This window comes from Arvicola amphibius, chromosome 3 (assembly GCF_903992535.2).
Source record: "Arvicola amphibius chromosome 3, mArvAmp1.2, whole genome shotgun sequence".
NCBI lineage: Eukaryota > Metazoa > Chordata > Mammalia > Rodentia > Cricetidae > Arvicola > Arvicola amphibius.
The window spans coordinates 35,678,537-35,698,939 of record NC_052049.1 but is presented as its reverse complement, the minus strand read 5'-3'; the positions used below and the strand labels follow the sequence as shown (position 1 = coordinate 35,698,939).

The 20,403-nt window shown below is 41.8% G+C and overlaps 2 protein-coding genes across 3 annotated transcripts in view; one reads left to right on the top strand and one right to left on the bottom strand.

The window, feature by feature from the left end:
• Positions 1–3,019, bottom strand: part of Mtrex (Mtr4 exosome RNA helicase) — a 62,974-nt gene extending 59,955 nt beyond the window's left edge. Inside the window, exon 1 of the mRNA XM_038321318.1 lies at positions 2,652–3,019. Coding sequence (XP_038177246.1) covers positions 2,652–2,785 — 134 coding nt within the window. The 5' untranslated portion in view covers positions 2,786–3,019. The remainder of the gene's footprint in view (positions 1–2,651) is intronic.
• Dhx29 (DExH-box helicase 29) overlaps positions 2,958–20,403 on the top strand; it is a 49,051-nt gene continuing 31,605 nt past the window's right edge. Inside the window, exons 1-6 of one of the 2 annotated variants that reach the window (XM_038321317.1) lie at positions 2,958–3,397; positions 11,812–11,885; positions 13,050–13,163; positions 14,531–14,660; positions 15,137–15,279; positions 16,247–16,375. In XM_038321317.1, the coding sequence (XP_038177245.1) occupies positions 3,217–3,397; positions 11,812–11,885; positions 13,050–13,163; positions 14,531–14,660; positions 15,137–15,279; positions 16,247–16,375 (771 nt within the window). In that variant the 5' untranslated portion in view covers positions 2,958–3,216. The remainder of the gene's footprint in view (positions 3,398–11,811; positions 11,886–13,049; positions 13,164–14,530; positions 14,661–15,136; positions 15,280–16,246; positions 16,376–20,403) is intronic. The other variant, XM_038321316.2, reaches the window with a different exon arrangement.

The following is a 20,403-nucleotide window of genomic DNA, read 5'->3' as shown; positions in this document are numbered from 1 at the left end:
CAGAAAGCATATGCGGTACAAAGACTGACGAGGTCTTAAAGACTCACAGGATGGGCCTGCAGAGATAGTCAGTCTTCGAAAGCACTTGCTATTCTTGTAGATGGCCCAACTTTGATTCCCAGCATCGACTTGGTGGCTCACAGTCATTGCTAAATCTAGTTCTGGGGGATCCAAAAGGGACATATATGTGCACATACATGCATTCATATAACACATTCATACACATAACTTAAATAAATCTTAAGAAATAATCCATAAGAGATAACTTGAAGAGCTCTCACTGATTTAATGACTGCAAATTCAAAGAGCAAGATAATGGAAATAGTGCTTAATCATAAAAGCACTTGACACACAGCCTGAAGACCCTCTTCCAAAGGAAAAAATACCAAAAGCCCCACCCTTTTAAAAAGCCAGATGTGGTGATCTACATCTGTAATCCCAGCACTCTTACAGTGAAGATGGAAGGCAGCGACAAGATCAGTGGCCAGAAGCTCACCTATACAGTGCCACAGCTGAAACAAGAGATTCCTGCCTCAAAACAAAGTGGATGAATAGCTGTCTTCTGATCTTCACAAGTACACTGTGGCACAGATGTGCCCACCCCACACAAACGATAACAATATGATCATTAAAAGGCAAACGTATGAGCCGGGTGATGGTGGTGCACACCTTTAATCCCAGCACTCAGGAGGCAGAGGCAGGTGGATCTCTGTGAGTCTACAAGAGCTAGTTCCAGGACAGGCCCCAAAGCTACAGAGAAACCCTGCCTCGAAAAAAAAAAAAAAAAAAAAAAGATAAACTATGCTGAAATGAAATTTAAACGTTAAATTTAAGCAAATTCTAGACGATGTAAACTGTTCCACAGAGATGGGAAAAATAGGTTGCACAGGTGGAAGGCTAAAGATGAGAATGCAAAAAAAACTCTCAGAGGTGCAGAAATCGCTCTGATGGCTGTGAGGGTTTAGAGAGCTTCAGTTAACCAATGAAAGGACAGAGGGTAGGAAGAGGGAAAGGAGGGAAGGGTGCACACCTCATTTCCCTAATACTGATAAGCCACCAGGTGTGGTGATGCACGCCTTTAATTCCAATAGGCAGTCTACTAGGCAATAATGGCTACGTAGTGAAACCCTGGCTCCAACAAAACAGATACAAAAGAAGCACTAAGCTTGCCTTTTCTTTATGAACTGTATTTCAAGGTAAAAATGGGCAGCTGATGAAAGTTCTAGCATGCTTTATGGTTGCTGTGACAAAAGCCTGACCAAAATCAACTTGGAGAGGAAAGGGTTTATTACAGCTTGTGGGTGTTCACAATCCACCGTCCAAGAAAGCCACAGCAGGACTTGGAGGTAGGCACCTGAGCGGAGACTGCAGAGAGAGGCTCATTGGCTTGTTCCAATACCTTAGACCGTGCAGGCCCTCTTGCCCGGAAGGTAGCACCCACAGTGAACTGGGCCCTACCACAAAAGTTAGTAATTAGGAAAATGCCGAAGACTTGTCCACAGGTTAAATCTGGTGATCACGGCCGGGCGGTGATGGCGCACGCCTTTAATCCCAGCACTCAGGAGGCAGAGGCAGGCAGATCTCTGTGAGTTCGAGGCCAGCCTGGTCTACAAGAGCTAGTTCCAGGACAGGCTCCAAAGCTACAGAGAAACCCTGTCTCAAAAAACCAAAAAAAGAAAAAAAGGAAAAAAAATCTGGTGACCACAGGTCAACCTAGTGAAGGCAATTCCTCAGACTGACGACTGAAACTGAAAATGAGGTGGATTTTTTTTTTGGGGGGGGGTCTTATTTGTGTGGTACCTTCACTTGTGCACATTGTACAGACTGGAGGACTTCAGCATCCGACATTATTCCCTTGACACGGAGTCTCTCGCTGCAATTATTCTGAGGCAATTCTCCTGTCTGGGTGTCCCACAGTGCTGGGGTTCCAGGTGTCACGCATCTATGCACCTTTTATTTGGGTCCTGGGGACTCGAAATAAGGTCCTCATTCTTGCACAGAAAGCACTCTTACCCACTTGCCACCTCCGCAGACCCAAGAGAACGATTATATGTGTCTATATAGAGACCAGGTAAGAAATGCAGAAAGAAAGACTAGTTTTACTGAGTGTAGTGGGGCACAGCCGCAATTTCAGCACTAGGGAAGCTGAAATAAGAGAATAGCGAGTTCCGAGGCCTGCCTAACTTACACTAGCGAGATCCTGAATCCGATTTAAAAAAAAAATAACAAAATAACAAAAACCCTACAACTTAGAGATTAAATCTCTTCCTTCTGTAGCTATTTGCCTTTGCGGTTTAAAAACTCTTCCTACTTGTTTCAACCTTGACGCAACTAGTTCTTAACTTTTTAAAGACTGCATGTCACGTTTTGTGCTGGCCACACACACACACCACACACACACACACACACCGTAGCCTGCGGAGTTAGGGTTGCAGCCAGCAAGCGTGGCCTCAGGAAGTGTAGCGGCAGAACCCACGCCTCCTGCGGACACGCGCGAACGCCAAGACCGTATTTTCCCCATCAACGTCTTCTTCCTCCACAACTTCTTACTCAGACTCTTTCGCCTCCCGACTCCACTCCGCGAATACCCACTTTCTGTGAGTCGGGTTCCTAGACAGGAAAAACAAGACCAGCTCGGAAGTCTTCCTTACCCGGCCTTGTCCGTGGTCCCTGGTGGCCCCTTCCATTTCTCCTTCTCCTTTTCTTTGTCTTTCTTGGCTCCGGCTGCAGTGGTCGAATCATCCTCGAAAACGCTGAAAAGCTCGTCTCCGAAAGCGTCCGCCATCTTTCAGAGCTCTGAGACCGAATCTCCCTCCTACCCAAGAGGCCCCGCGATCGCACCGACAGTGACGCCAATAGACTCTACGGTGGCCCGCGGGTATCAAAACTGAGCGAGTCTTGAGGGCTGCGTGACTTTTCCCCTTTTAGTCTGGGTTTTGACCCTTCTTTTCTTTTCTGACCCCTGCGGCGTGGCCAGTTCAGTCACCAGAAACCAAGCGCTAAATGACGCAGGATACCAGACACGCGGCTGGTTCCCGGGAGCCAAAAGGCGGAGCCTGGCGAAGCAGACCAATTGGACTGGAGCCCCAGCCGAGGAGCCCGGATGGAGGAGGCTGGGTGGAGGCGTGGGAGCCGGCTAACGTGAAGCGCTCTCCGGCGTCTGTTGTGTGGCAGCCGGGATCTGGTTCTGGAAGAACGCTCTCCTGCAGCTGAAACATGGGCGGCAAAAACAAGAAACACAAGGCGCCGGGAGCCGCGGCGGTGCGGGCTGCGGTGTCTGCTTCCAGAGCCCGAAGTGCCGAGGCCGGAGCTGTTGGGGAAGCCCAAAGCAAGAAGCCCGTGGCCAGGCCGGCGGCCGCCGTACCCACCAGCGCTCGGGAGCCCCGAGTCAAGCAAGGTACGCCCTGGTCCAGTGTCCAAGCTTACGCTCTCAGTCCTTGCTCCCTGTCCAGCAGAGAATAGTCAGAGCCGTGCTGATGGGATCCGGTCTTCAACACACGAGCTTGCTAGCTGTCGGTGGAGTGGGTGGCCTTGTAGATCGGTCTAAGGGCCTTTGGCCATTAAAGTTACGAAAGTAACTCCGTTACGGCATGGCATCGTCTTTCTGACCCACTCGTTTTCTCCTTCTAAGAGCAAAGTAATGGCATCTACTGTAGGAACGGCTGGAATCTACCCTGAGCTGTCAAAGCAGCTATTCCGCCAATGCAGAGTAGTAAGTAGTACACAGTCAAGTCCTGTCCTGATGCCAGCGCTGTTTGCTTTCGGATCTTTCATGCCTTCTTCAGCATCTATGCAATGACCTTGTATGTTACTTTTCTAAGACAGTATTTCCTAAGAATAACAGCACTTACACATTGAACACTGGATTAATTTGCTGTAAAATCCCTGTGCTTCTCCCTGCAGACTTGCATTTTTGCTCACTCTGCAGATTGATTTGATAACCTGAACGTGACTAGTACCTGCCACTATTACGGCGTTTCAAAAGTAGCAAAATTATGTACTGTTTTGTTCTGTTTGCTTTGCGTGTACTTATTATTGTGTTTCATCAAAAACTTGCAAGCATATGTGTTTTCTGTATACACAGGTATATATAAACTGGTGGTAATAAGACTGACAAAATAGAAACGAAAACCTCTAGGGCAGCTTAGGAAACTAATTTATTAACCACACAAACATATTGCTTTAGAGTTGTTAAGCACCTACAAAGAAAAGTCTGGGAAGAGAGTTAACAGTTTATTTCTGCTTTTACAATGAGGAATAATGAAAAAGTGACAGTCGAGTGACATTAGAAGCTGTCCAGAAGTTAACTTTGTAAAGCCTAGGAGACGAACACGCCAAAGATCTCGAGTTAGGAAAGAACTTGGGCCTTTAATCCCAGCACTCGGGAGGCAGAGGCAGGCGGATCTCGGTGAGTTCGAGGCCAGCCTGGTCTACAGAGCGAGTTCCAGGACAGTCAAGGATACATAGGAAAACCCTGTCTTGAAAAAAAAAAAAAAAACAGAAAGGAAGGAAGGAAAAAAGGAGAGAGAGAGAGAGAGAGAGAGAGAGAGAGAGAGAGCAAGCTTGGAGCTCTCGAGGAATTGAATAAGCATTGCAGGCAGAGGGAAGAAGATAACTGGCGAAATCAGCTAGTACTAGACTTATATGCTAGGAAGTAGTCCTTTGTAACTGCAAATTATTATTAGCTTTGTGGTTCCAGATATAACACATTTCCCCCCGAGTACTCATGAGCAGTCGCAAACTGCAGACCGAGGTCTTTTTCTCTCCCCACCTCAACAGACTGTCTCGCTGGATTCTCTCAAGCTTCTGATAGTCATTTGTTGTATTTTCTTCCTTTCCCTCCAGTCCTAAAGCGTTAACTTTCTCCAGGTGTCTGCCCTTGACAGTGTGGTTCCCTTTTACAGCCCTCCCAGGAGAGGTCCCTACTTCCTTGTGTCTTCGCCATTGTATTGTCAATACCTTCCAGTCCTGTAGATGACTTTGCTTTGACATTTCTTACACTGGCTTTGTTTCCAAGCTCAAGACACCATTCAGCATTTTCTTACACCATTTTCCCGTGTGTGTGTGTGGGGGGGGGGTGTTCTTGTTTATCCCAGATCAAAGGTTCCTTTCACAAATAGTTTTAACATCTATTATTTGGTCTATTATGAATATACGCATGTGCACGTTAAGAGTACAGTTTGTGGGAGTTAGTTCTCTCCATTGCGTGGGTTCTGAGGATCAAACTCAGATCATCAGACTTGGCGGCAAGCTTCCTTATGACCTAGGCCATTTTGCTGGCCCCTTAAGTTACTTTCAATGCTTTTCTTGGTTTGCATTTAATCTTAACACACCCTTTGATTTGTCATGTCTGGTCTGCATTCTTATTTAAGTATTCATGTGGAGTACCGACGGAACCTCTGAATAGGTCCCTAAAATTGTGCTCTTTTCTCCTCCAGTTAGTCCAACATGACAAAGGATTGATCTTTCAGAAATGCTACTTTGGTTGATCATGTCCGTGCTCTTCCATAGCATCCTGTTGACTGCACTAAAATCCAAACCATTCAGCTAGCATAGAATCTAGTGTCTTTGCTAATCTGTTGTTGGCTGTTGTCAATCTGGTGTTTTCTTGGTTCCAAGTAGAACTTGGCTTTCTGCCTCATCATCGATTGTTTTCCTTGAATGGGATGTCATCTGTCCCTAACAGCATCTACGAAAACCCCATACCACCATTTCAGATATCAGCTCTTTTTAAAAAATTCTTCCTGCCCTCTGTAGTTCATGTGTCATGATTGTTTATATCATTCTTTTTGATATTTAAGTGTTCCTTTACATGAGGAATTATACATGTTATATAACTTACAAAATTATAGTATATAATGGATATGTGTTAACCTCTCTGAAATATCTAGCCCATTGATTTTTGTAATTTAAAAAAAATCCTTGGATAAATGACCAGGAGACAGAGGAGTTATTAACACCAATAAATTGAAAGGGGGTTACTTCCAAATTTGCACAATTTACCAAATAGACATTTCATGAAAGACAGAAAATAGTAACTTGGTAAAAACTGGATGAGACTTCTGTTTTGGTTTGGAAAAGACGTGGCTCCCCATATAAAACGTTTAAGCTGAGATAAGCAAAGCAGTTGTTAGAATTCCTGGAGACAGTAGTGAGGCAGAGGACACAAGAAGCTCAAAGCCCTGAGGGAACAAATGTGGTAGGCCTAGGAAGAATGTGTGGTGGGACTGGAAGGGCAAGTATTAAAATGAGGCAGGCACCTGGGAAGGGGCTAGATAAAGTCCAGCAGGGAGTGAGCGCTGGTGCTAGTTTTGAATAGTGAGGAGACTGACTGCTTTGCATTCTTAGTCCAGTTGGGAGTGAGCTCTGGTGCTGGTACCGAATAGTGAGGAGACTGACTGCTTTGCATTCTTAGTCCAGTTGGGAGTGAGCTCTGGTGCTGGTACCGAATAGTGAGGAGACTGGCTGCTTTGCATTCTTAGCTGACTGGGTCCTAAGTGCTGGCGTCTGTGCACGTTCTCTTAGGTCCTAACAATTCCAATTGTTTCTCATGGAACCCTCTTAGCAGTTGGGATTTTCTGGTCACAACTGATTCTGTTATTCATTGGCTTACATTACTCCCCTACGATATGAGCCCCGTGAGGATAGGTGCTGGATTTTTTTTTTTTAACCAGCAGAGTCCCTGTTTTAATCTTTGGCTGATGGAAAGGAAATTAGAGCTAACTCAAATGTCTTGGTGATAAAGGGGACATTAGCATGGTTGTGGATATGAAAATTAACACTAAGAGGAACAGGCTCCAAGAAAGTCTTAGACAGTGTGGAAGTGACTCTGGTTTATTTTGTCTTTAATCGGTTGAATCACTTTGAAGATGTGTGATACACGGTTACATGACCTTTTGGTTATAAATTTGGAATTTATAATACTTTTGTTTTAGAGATAGATGCTGCATACTGATACCCTTCTAGTTAGATTTCTATTAACTTCTACCATCTGAAATAAGTGATAAGGAAAATAGCTGTCATAAATCTTAAGCATTTTGCTTGACATAATGGAAACCAACTTTATTCAATGACTATTGACTTAGAATTATTTTTATTGTATTTTGTTGTTGTTTGTTTGTTTGTTTTCTGGTTTTGTTTTGTTTTGGATAAGGGTTTCTCTGTGTAGCCCTGGCTTTCCTTGACCTCTGTAGATCAAGCGAGCCTCAAGCTCAGATCTACTTGCCTCTGCCTCTGGGATTAAAGGTGTGTGCCACCACCGCCCATCTTGATTTAAAATTTTTAAGTAGAGTTGCTAATTTAGCAAGTATTTAAATAGCTACTTTCTCCTGGAGAATGGGTTAGAAACACACCAGAAGCTGGTAGCTTGACATTCTGGAAATTGGCAACAGATGGGAGGAGAGGAATGAGCCACCAGTGGGAAAATTGGCGCATGGGGGTGGGGAGCAGGATGGCTCAGATTTAAAGCCTGGTGGCCTGAGTCCCCTGAGTCTGATCCCTGAAACCATGAGGTGAGAGAGAACTGGCCCTTGGAAGTTGTCTTCTGACTTCCCCTGGTGTGTTCTCTCTCTCTCTCTCTCTCTCTCTCTCTCTCTCTCTCACACACACACACACACACACACACACACACTAATATAAATACAGGTAATGAAGAAATTTTTAAAATTTATACTAAGCAGTTTTATACAACCAGCTATTCATGATATGCAGCTAGTCATCCCATATATATTTACTGCTACTCAGTTATAAAAGCTTTCAGCTGTTGAAAAACATCCATAGTTCCTTGTAGAACAAAATGTGAAATGAAATATGTCACTTGAAACAAGGAAAATTCAATACAGAGTAATACTTCAGGTTTTGCTCCTACTTGTAGTACAGTACAAGCTGAAGGTTTTAGAAAGTAGATAACTTCTTGTGAGCCTTGACATATATTCACTTCATATGTTCTATAAGCTAATTATACTTTAAAGCAGAGTATTTCCCTATCAGTACAAATGACTTTCAGCAAACTACCTCTAAGTTACAATATTATAGTATGTGATTAACTTTGAAATTTATAGCCGCTGGCTTTGAGTGCGATTTGATGGGATGGCTGTCTGAAGCTCACCACACATTCTTTGTGTAGAATACTTCGTTTTGGGTTTTTGAGTTTTCTTTTCCGTTTTCATTCTTTCGAGACAAACGAGGTTTCTCTGCATAACAGTCCTGGCTACCCTGGAACTTTCTTTGTAGACCAGGCTAGCTTTGAATTCACAGAGATCTGCCTGCCTCTGCCTCCTGAATGCTGGGATTAAAGATGTGCATCACCACTGCCCAGCTAAGATACTTGCCTTTTGTGTTAACACTAGTTTTGAATTTTAGGAATGCCTAATATTTCAGAAAATGACTTTAAAGTCCTTGTAGCCTATCCTTTTAGAAGCAGACCAGTATAATTCAAACGACTTTTTAAAACAAAAGCATTTTTCTATTCTGTCAAGTGAGTTTCCGAACAGAATAAGCAACCCAAAGTTCAAGAAACCACTGTTTATTAAACAATCCGTCTAGGTGGGGAAGAAAAATGTTTGTTATGTTCTCAGACCTTAACATATGGCTTACAATGTTATATATGTACCAAAGTAACTTTTTTCTGCAGTGAGAAAAAAATTAAAGAAAATTAGGATTTTCTAGTTAATTAATTAATCCTAAAATTAGGATTTTTCTTGGGAAATTTGAGGAAAAGAGAACCTATGAGTTTTCAGCACCCCATGAATAGTGCATAAAAGACTTTGAGTTTTTATTATTGTACTTTGTAATGTGCCAGGAATTGGGTATTCATTGGGATGAATTTGAAAATGAGAACTGCTAGTATCTCTCTGGAAGTCCGTAGAATACTACCTATGAAAATGCCCTTCTCGGGTCCCAGTTTCCTCCCTGTGAATGCCTCTGTGTCCCCTCATGGTCTTCCGGGAAGTCAGCTTTTTCTTATTTATACTGGAAGTTGGAAAGGAAAGCAAGGAAGTAAGACAAGTGAAAGTTTAGGTGAAAGGTTCTGGGGACAAATGGGAATTTGTTTCACTGTGTTCAATTGCCAAATTCAAACAGACCAACAGTGTTCGTACAGGGCTTTACAGTCTCAACCCTGAGGAAACCATAACTTTTTTCAAAGTATAGGTTTGGTTATTTATTTAGTTGAAGACAAGGCTATACTTGATAATATGGGGCTATTGCTATAAAGCAGTGGCTCTCAGAAGTGTGCTCAGGAAGGCCCAAGGAACTCCTGACACTTCTGGGGACAGCTCTAATGTTAAAACTGTTGTTGGAAGAATTCCAAACTCATGAGTTGTACAGCATAGTTTTCTGGAGTCTACATGGTACATATTAGACTCATTAGACTGAGTGCAAAGCCAGATGGTACAGAACAAATGGGTGTGTTCCCAAATATGTGTGTTGAAACTCTAGTGCCCTGGGCAGCTATATTTGAATAAGGCCAGTAAGGAAGTGATTACAGCTAATAATATTGGAGGGTGGGATCTGTTCAGTGACTTAGTGTCCTCTTAAGAAGGCCTCCCGAGAGCAGTCTTTCTCTAGGTAAACACACATGAAGAACCGTGTGAGCGCACAGGTGACGGCCACCTGCATAACAGAACGAGACGCCAGGATAAACCTATCCTGCTGGCACCTGGATCTTACCATTCCCGACTCCAGACGGAGAAATGCATTTCTTGAGTAAGCCTCCCAGAAGTATTTATTAGTTTGTCACGGCTGTCCAAGCAGATTAAAATTCCAACTATGTGAGATTTTTACATAAGGCCTTGTGTGTCCAAGAATGAGCACAGGAACAAAGACAGAGCTTCTCAAAGCATGGAAATATATTTTGTTTGTTTTGGAAACTATGTTTACTAAAGTTTTGTTTACATTAACATACAGTCTTATTTTAATGACTAATGAATAAAATTTACTTTTTAACTTATGTAATGATAAGTCAATAGTTATAATCCATGTATATAAAAATATACTTGATGGGGGCTGGAGAGATGGCTCAGAGGTTAAGAGCATTGCCTGCTCTTCCAAAGGTCCTGAGTTCAATTCCCAGCAACCACATGGTGGCTCACAACCATCTGTAATGAAGTCTGGTGCCCTCTTCTGGCCTGCAGGCATACACACAGACAGAATATTGTATACATAATAAATAAATATAAAAAATATATATACTTGAATCCTCAATAATTTTTAAGAAGAAAGAAGACTTTAACCAGACCTGTTTGTAGAGGCCTGTAATTCCTGCTCTTCAGGACGCTGAGGCGGGATGCTTACAAGTTCAAGGCCACCCTGAACTACAGCACAAGTTAAATATTAGCCTGAACCATTTAGTGAAAACCTTTCTCAAAACCTAAGAAGGGGTTGGCAGGATGGCTCAGTAGGTAAAGGCACTGAGTTTGGTCATCAGCCCCCATGTGGTGGGTGGAAAGAGCTAGCTCCTACAGGTGTCTTCTCACCTCTGCACACAGGCTGTGTACATTCCCGGGCACACGCACCCTGGTGGGAAGGCATGGCAGCAGGCAGGAAAGCGTGGAAGTAGGAGCAGGAAGCTGTTCTCATGTTTGTCAACACATGGGAAGCAAAGAGCAAGAACAAGAAGGGTGAGACTGTACGACCTCAGCATCCACCCCCAGCTATGTGCTTCCGCCAACAAGGGTCCGCATCCCAGAACTTCCCCAACAGCACTGCCATCTGAGAAATAAGTGTTCAGACCTCCACGGTGGGTTGTCAGAACAGCACAAACTGTGAAGCTTGGAGGGTAGATGTTAGTTACATCTAACATGATACAGGGGGAAATACAGGGAGGAGCTGGAGGTGGGAAATGGGGGTATGTATATGATCATATATCACTGTATACATGTATAAAATTCTCAGTTTAAATATATGGCTTAAATCCTTGAGAGGGAACTCATACCTTGGTTTTGGACTTTGGAACAGAAAGGACCGATTTCCCTTGTGTGTAGGCATCAAGTGTGGTGACTTCTTATGACAGCCCCTAGAAGCTAGTGCGACAGTCCTGGGCTGAGGCCAAGGTGGAAAGATGACTCCTCTCTCCAGCCTGTCTCCTCACTCAGCATCCCACATTCAGGGAAGAATTATTTTCTCAGCAGATTTGACAATCTTCTGGAAACCCCCAAGACATCCCAGCTAGATGTCAAGAGTAAGAACATCTGATTTGGGCAGCTGTGGTGCACACCTTTAATTCCAGCTCTTGGGAGGCAGGGACAGGCTGAGCTCTGTGAATTTGAGTCCTGTCTGGTCTACAGATTTAGTTCGAGAGCAATCAGGGCAATATCAAAACAAACAAACAAACAAACAAAAAAGCAACAAAGGATAAGAACACCTGATTCAGAAATTTGAAGATAGGCTGGGTGGTGGTGACACACGTCTTTAATCTCAGCACTCGGAGGCAGAGAGGTAGGAAGATCTCTGAGTTTGAGGCCAGCCTGGTCTACAGAGTGAGTTCCAGGGCAGCCAAGGCTGTTTGTTACACAGAGAAATCCTGTCTCAAAAAAAACAAAAAATGGGGGGAAATAAAGAAAAAAAGTTAAGATGAAGATGTTTGACCCCAAATATATATAGCCATTTGAATTTTAGGCAAAACTAGTTTCCTTTGAGGAATGCTAATTGGTACAGTGGTTTTGAAATTTTTGAGGGGTTGAGTTCTTGGTGAAGTGGGGGGAAAGAGCTAAAATCAGAGGTTTACTCTTTAGCGCCCTTAAGAGGAAAGTTAATGACATATTGAATATTAATCATTAAATTCCTTGACAATTTGTTGTCTATTATATACAGGTCCAAAAATTTATAGTTTCAATTCTGCAAATGATTCCGGAGGTTCTGCAAATCTGGACAAGTCTATTTTGAAAGTGAGTAAGCAAGGTTTTCCTTCATTTCCTGAAGCATTAAAGATGCTAAAGACAAACACAGAGACTTGTCAGCAGTTAAGAGTGCTTGCTGCTCTTGCAGAGGACCCAGCATGTTTTCTTGCACTTACGCTGAACTGCTCACAGCTGCCTGCACCTCCAGTCTGGGGGGTGAGGGGCAGCACCACCTTCTGGCCTCTGCAAGCACCCACCCACACACACACACACACACACACACACACTCACACACACACACACTCACACACACACACACAAATAACTAAATAAATTTCTTTTAAACTTACATCCTCAAATAACAAGAAAATTATGGGATATTTAATTTTTTTTATAAATAATATCCTATCTCCCAAGTAGATATAAGTCAGACACGTGTTGAGAGCTCGCAAGAAGTCTGGATAAGGTTTTCTTTGGCCCCGCATGATGATGTCCTTCATAATTTACAAGTCAACATCTTAGTGGTGATATTAGCATTTAATGTATCTTCTTAAAGCATTGTCATGCTGGATTACAGCTTTCTATTCTCCCAGACTAGACGAAATTTCTGAAGTGTGTTTGTGCTCACTAGAAAACATCTAGTTAAGTAATAAAGGGAAGAAGCTATTTTTGTGGGTAAAACACTTGCTTATTTTTTTCAGTTAAAGATACCCAAACAACAGGCAAATGGCTAGTGCAAACATAGGAAACAAACAGGGAGCCAAAGACTGTACACCCTCTCGCTCCCCGGTAGATGAGCTTTACTTTGACTTGGCACATCTCTGTAGTGTAGTCGGCAGTCTGAGATGCTGTTTGCTTGCCCTGCTTCGCCTAGGCAGGATCCTAGTTCAGTGTGGCAGTGCTCTGCAATCCTCACACACACTGGCTACCCAAGAGTGACGAGTGACCTAAGACATAGACATGGGAGGCTCTATAAGAGGGTTTTCCCTCTTGCCATATGTGATAATGTTTTCCAGACTCCAGTTAGAATATGACCATGTTGTAGCAATGCAGTCAAATCCGTGGCAATCCAAAAAATAAAGCTATTTGCTATATCTTCTTTTAGCTAAAATTTGGGGTCTGTTGGAAGGCATATAAGAAAACCGTATGGTTTGCCAATAATATTTTGATAATTTAGTTTCTAATTACTGTAAATATTCTTGACCTCAACAGGTGGTAATTAATAATAAACTAGAGCAAAGAATTATTGGAGTGATTAATGAGCATAAGAAACAAAATAATGACAAGGGAATGATTTCTGGAAGACTTTCTGCCAAAAAATTACAGGTATTCACCACCACTCCTTCCTTCCTTCCTTCCTTTTTCTCTTTTTTGTTTCTTTGTTTTTCAAGACAGGGTTTCTCTGTGTGTTACCCTGACTGTCCTGGAGCTCACTCTGTAGACTAGACCAGCCTCAAACTCACAGAGATCCGCCTGCCTCTTCCTCCCAAGTGTTGGGATTAAAGGTGTGCGTCACCACTGCCCAGCTTATTTTTCTTTTCTTTGAAGCAGGATGCCTCTGTAGCCTAGGCTGTCAATACCTGACTTACTGGGGCTATTTTCCTCCTTCCAGAGGTAGGCATTTGTTGGAGATACTTTAGAGACAGCCCTAAATGTAAAAGTGAATCTTTTAAACTTCCATTGGGGTCACATGTAGATGGCTTCTAACTGCAAGCACAGGGAGAGAATTGTCTCTGATACAAGTGCAGACACTGAAATGGTGACATACACAGTAGGTTACATACCCAAGCTACGTCATTGATTGCCTGCATGTTACACTCTGCCCTGCATTTTGCTTACATGCTCTGACATGATAGTCCCACAAAGTTGATGCAACTGATCTTTTCAAAGGAAAGACTTGAGACTTGGAAAGATACCACATTATGGCATAAAGTTATTGATTAGTAAGTATCTGAATAAGCTTGAAACCAGTTCTGCTTAACTTTTTAAATATCATGGTAGAGAAGTATATTTAAATACTTTATACAGAGAGATGTTTGTTAAAACACTAAAAAAAAAATACTAAGCATTCACAAAGAAAAATGTGTACTTAAATTATGATATATCTAACTATTAAAGTTATTAAGAAGGGTTCGTTTCTACTAAGTAGACATAAGTCAGACACATGTTGAGAGCTTACGAGAAATTAAGGAAGGGCTGAATGAGGAAGTTCCTAATAATCTGCCAGGCATGGTAGCCCATGCCTTTGATCCCAGCACTTGGGAGGCAGAGGCAGGCTGGTCTCTGTGAGTTCAAGGCCAGCCTGGTCTACAGAACAAGTTCCAGGATAGCCAGGGCTACATAGAGAAACCCTGTCTCAGAAAAACTAGAAAAACAAACAAACAAAAAAAACCCTGTAGTTCCCAAATTTTCATTATAATGAGTGCATTTAACTTTAATTACCAGGTTAAACTACCTTCCTAACCTCCCTCCCTTTCTCTTTCCCTCTCTTTTTGGTCGTGCTAGGGGTTGAGCCCAGAGTTTTTAACATGTTAAGAAAACACTCCCATTGAGCTACCTCCCAGCATTCCACAATAAAATATTCTTGAAATTACAGTGTATCCATTTTTGATTTAAAATTAATAAGAAAATTAAATTAGGAATTAAAAACAAAGATCACATTAGCGAATGTAACTTATATTTCTCTTTCATAGGATTTATACATGGCTTTACAAGCATTTTCCTTTAAGACTAAGGATATTGAAGATGCTATGACCAATACACTCTTGCATGGAGGTGACCTTCATTCTGCCTTGGATTGGCTCTGCTTAAATCTTTCAGATGGTAAACAGTATTGTCATTAATTATTTCCTTGTCTAAAACAGACTTTGTCTTTGGTTTGGGTTTTTTTTTTTTTAATTTGGTTAAAAATTGGGTGTGTCCTTGCATAAATAGTAGCAGAAGGATATAATTGTAACCTTTGGTAGGGACCTAATGTACAGATAGCCTTTGTAATTGATGGCGGATACAGCCACAAAGCCAACAAGTGAGGTAGATTAAAATCTTTTTAAAGAAAATTTCAGAGTTTAACTAGTGTGGTAAAATAAATAGCAGCTAAAGGTGGGCCAGCTGTCACCTGATGAGGGTACATGCTTCTAATCTGACACAGAAAAGCCAATTTTTCCTAGGATCTCTCTTAGGAGGTGAGGGAAGAATGGAATTAGATGCTCTAAGTCTTGATGGGGTTAATGTGTATACTTAAGTATTTGTGTGTTTGGTGTATGATATGTATATCTATCTTCAACACATTTTGTTTTAAGATGCACTTCCTGAGGGATTCAGTCAAGAATTTGAAGAGCAACAGCCAAAAAGTAGGCCAAAATTCCAGTCTCCACAGATACAGGCTACTCTTTCACCCCCTCTGCAGATGGAAACCAGAAAGCAGGAAGAGGCTAAGGTTAAGGTAATTGAAGAATCAAATACTTAGGGGTTGGAGAGGTGGCTCAGTGGTTAAGAGTACTTTCTGCTCTTTTAGGTGACCTGTGTTTGCTTCCCAGCAACCATATCAGGCAGTTCATAGGTGCCTATAACTCCAGCTCTAGAGAATCTGATACCCTCTTCTGGCATCCACAGGCACCAACACACATGTACACTCACACATGTATACACATAAAAAATTCTTTTTATTTAAAATAAAACTTTCGGCTATAATTCTACCATTCGAAAGGCAGAGGCCGAGGATCACTAGGATAAGGGTAACTTGGCTATAAAGTGAGATTCTGTGTCAACAAGAGTGTCTTAGTTAGGGTTTGACTATACACATTCTTATTAAGTCTCTGCTTTAATCATGCTTGATAATGTCATATTGGTTGAAGCAAGTCACGTGACCAAATCCAAAGTCTCTACTTGACCGCATGAATATTGGGACTCTGGGAGGTGTAATTCATTTTGGCGTTTCTCTTAAGTACTCTATATATCATCAAATATCTGGGAGGCATTAACCTTGGAAAACCACTGCTTTCAGCAACAACACTAGCTTTCAAGGATGCTATCTAATTCTTTTTTCACTCTGTAAAGTAGTACACTTTGATAGAAACAAGAATCCTAGCATGCTCTTCTCATTTATTTGTTTAGTATTCAGTGGGAACTGGCTGTGTATCACAGGCTGACCTAAAACTCACAGTCCTCCTGCCTCAGCCTCCCTGGCACTGGGATTATAAGCAAATGAGTAATCATATTCCGTGTCTTTTGTAAGGTGAGACTTCTTTAAAAATGTTTAGCTTGTTTGTCCTTTGCTATATATTAAATAACATGACTTTTGCAATTTTTTTGTCTGCTGTTTTTGTAGTATGAAGAACTTATAAAATCAGAGCTTAATAGTTCGGCATCTTTCTCTAATTCAGTCTTTGAAATATGCTTTTTCTTTTCAGCCAAAAAAGGAAGAAAAAAATATGGAGATAAATATGAAAGAGTGGATTTTGAGATATGCTGAGCAACAAAATGAAGAGGAAAAGAATGAGAGTTCTCCAAGCTTAGATGATGAAGAGAAGTTTGATCCTGTGAGTAGAAGCCTGAATCAGCCCTCTAGTGTCCTGGGCTCTACCAGGCAGTGTCGACCCTTATTTACTCTTTGTTTCTCTCACTTTTGTTTTTTTTTTTTTTAAAGATTTATTTATTATGTATACAACATTCTGCCTCCATGCCAGAAGAGGGTGCCAGATCTCATTACAGATGGCTGTGAGCCACCATGCGGTTGCTGGGAATTGAACTCAGGACCTTTGGAAGAGCAGGCAATGCTCTTAACCACTGAGCCATCTCTCCAGCCTCCTGTTTCTCTCACTTTTGAACTGGACAGATAACTCTCAGGAGCAATGTAAAAACTAAATAGAATAACATACAAGTAAAACATTGGCACATGGTAACTAGGAAGTGTTAATTACATTTCTCCCATATTTAAGGAGGTAAACATAATATTTTAATATGACTATTATATGTAAATAGTATGTTAAATTCTTTGAGTAATAGAAGAAAGGCAAAGTGTATTCCCGTATAGAAGAAGACAGCAGTTGGGAAAGAAAAATAGGTGTCTTAAGAAAAACATAAAAGCATAAGGCTGAATGTGTTAATTGGCTTTGACAATTAATTGACCATGATAACAACAGTGAAGGGGGTCAATTTAAAATATTAAAAATATTGTGGCTCCCAGCTTCAGAGGTATTAGTCCATGATCATTGGGCTGCATTAATTTGGGGCCTGTAATAAGGCAGGTAATGTCATGTTGGCAGTGCTGGTAGAAGAGCATAGGAAGCAAAAGAGCCTGGAGTCTCAGTTTCCCCTTGGAGGGCACACCCCTGTTCATGTAATGTCCAACAGGCCCCATCTCCTTCAGTGCTACCAGAGGCTAGCAACTAAGCCTTTAGCATATGGACCTTGAGGACACACTTAAGATCCAAAACATTAACAGTGAAAAAGCAAAGTTATAGGAAGAAATTGCATCAGACAAGGAAGTGTCAGTAATTATATGAAGAACTTCTTAAAAGCAAATACCTCACAAATAGTATGAGTGGACAATAAACATGTTAAAATAATTCAGTGTTACTAGTCACAAAAATAAAAATACTATAATGAGATACCGTTATGGTTGATTAAAATTTAAAGATCAGTAATACCAAGTCTAAGGGAGGATGTGGAGAGTAGTGGGATTTGTTGACCCTTTGTCACTGAGATAAACACATTGACTGTTGATAAATTCTCAGGTAAGATAAACAATATCTACTTGCACCTTCTAAAGTCTTTTCTTAGTTAGCTTTCTATTTCTGTGATAAACACCATGACCTCAAACAACTTGGGGAAGAAAGGGTCTATTCTAGTTTACAGTCCATCATGAAGAAAAGTCAAGGCAGGAACTCAAGGTGGGCAGGAAACTGAAGGTAGGAACTGAAGCAGAAGCCATGGAGGAACACTCCTCATGACTTGTTCAACCTGCCTCCTTATATAACCCAGGACCTGCCCATGGATGGCACTGTCCCCAGTGGGCTGAGGCCTTCCACATCCATCATTAATGGGGAAGAAAAAAAACACTCTACAGACTTGTAGAGAGATAATATAATTAATCTGATGGAATGTTTTCTCAGTTGAGGTCCCTTTCCCAGATGACAGAAAACCAACCAGAAGAGGTCTAAAGGAAAAACCAGATTTCAATTCTTCCAAAATTCTCCAATGATTTTATTAGTCTTCCCTACAGACCGTGAGTGAGGAGATACAGGAAGGAGCATGGGTGACCCTAAAGCAGACATGCTGGGTTGTCTACACCCACATGGATGGCAGTTCCCATGTGTTGAGTAGATGCAGTCTCTTCCTTAGTATTCCCATCCTACCTACTCTAGCATCTCCACTAAACCTGGAGACCACATGAAATTTGAGCAAAATTGCATGCAAATAACTGGGAGAAGTGGCTGGAATGCCATTTCAGGGTCCAATGACCCAGCGATTTTGTATACAGATATTGACTTAAGAAAAATGAGAAGTTTGTATACAATCTTTAATAGCCACTTTATTCACAGTAGCCAAATACTGCAGGCAGCCCTGTCTGACCTTGGCAAATGGGTAAGGAAATCGTGGTAATCAGAGTTACAAAGTAGTATGTGTTACATGATGGATCCATTTGGTTTTTTTTCTATTTAAAAATATTTATTTATTTATTATGTATACAATATTCTGTCTGTGTGTTTGCCTGAAGGCCAGAGAGGGCACCAGATCTCATTACAGATGGTTGTGAGCCACGTAGTTGCTAGGAATTGAATTCAGGACCTTTGGAAGAGCAGGCAATGCTCTTAACTTCTGAGCCATCTCTCCAGCCCTGATGGATCCATTTGGGTAAAAGAAAAAATATTGACTCACATTTGTAATATATTTGTAGTATACACAAAAACTTTTGCTAATGATTAGAACTAGAGTGGTATGGAGGAGTCTGTACATACAGATTTTCAACTATGGGCCTGTATTAGGATCATATAAATATATAACTAAATGTAGGGCAGTGCAAATCCACTTTGTGATTCAGAGAGTGACTCTTCTGTTTGGAGCATTCACTCAGAACTTTAAAGAAATGAAATTTGAAGGATGCAAGAGTTCAGGTGGGCAAAGAGTGATAGGAATGTGCTTCAGGCGTGTAAAAATAATGTGATTACGGGTGTAGAAGTTTAACTGCAAGGCTTCCTTGGACATTACAAATACGTGTACCCATGAAGAAAATAAAACCATGGCTGAGTCCTGGCAGGTAGGAGTACACAGCTGAGCTCACCTGAGACTGAAAGAGCCTGGCTGCTAGAAAATGAATTTGGCAGCTGAATGATCAAAAGCAGTGCAAGCTTGAAGGCAGTGACTGCAAAAGGAAGTTGACATTTTAGGTCAGGTTTAGTGGTGTCCAGGGTGGTTTGCCATATTGAGTGGTACTGGGGATACTTTAGAGCCCTTCCCTACCTTGTTAGGTGTCGGACTTGCGCCTGTGGACTGAGATCAGAAAGGGGACAGCTGTTCTAAAGCAAGAGACAGCAGAAATCAGTGGTTTCTCAGATATGAAGGCTCAAGAACATTTCTTCAAAGAAAATACAGAAATGGCTGATAAGCCATGAAAAAATATTCCACATTATTAATTTCCAAAGAAGTAAAAATCAAAACCATGGCAAGATGCCTTCTGACTGATTGGGATAACCAATTCCAAAACACACACACACACACACACACACACACACACAAAATGCTGGAACTGTGGGAACAGGAATTGTGTGTACTGGTGGCAGAATGTAAAATGCAGCTATTGTGGAAAATAGTTTGACAGTTCTTTAGAAAATTGAAAATAGAATTACCATGTGTTAGGGTTCTCAAAAAGAACAGAACTCTCTCTCTGTCTCTGTCTCTCTCTGTCTCTCTCTCTCTCTCTCTCTCTCTCTCTCTCTCTCTCTCTCTCTCTCTCTCTCTCTCTCTCTCTCTCTCTTTGTGTGTGTGTGTGTGTCTGTGTGTCTGTGTTTAAAGGGAATTTATTAAGCTAGCTTACAGGATGTGGTCCAGGTAGTAGAGCGATGACAGTCTCATGACAGAAGGTTGAAAACCTGGTGGTTGTTTGGTCCACTAAACTGCATGTCTCTGCAGTTCCAATCTGGTGCTGAAGTCTGGGGAGAATTCCTGCAGAGCTGCTGATTTTCAGTCTGTGCTAGAATCCTGAAGGACTTAGATTTAGTGCTGGTCATAGCAGCAGAGTGGACAGATCTGCCAGCAAGAATGAGAGTAAGCAGGCCAAAGGAAAGCTTCCTTCTTCCATGTCTTTTTCTCTGGGCCTCCACCATATGCCCAGATTTAGGGCAGGTCTTCCTTCAGATAATCTGACTGAGAAAATTCCTCACAGGAGTGCCCAGAAGCTTGGGTTTAGTTCATTTCAGATGTCAAATCGGCAACCAAGATTAGTCATCACGCTGTATGCCCTAACAATTCCGCTTCTAGATATATACTTAAAGCCTCAAGGTCAGGGTCTAGGAAAACCTATCTGTATGTCATGTTTACAGCAATAGCTAGAATGTAGAAGCCATCT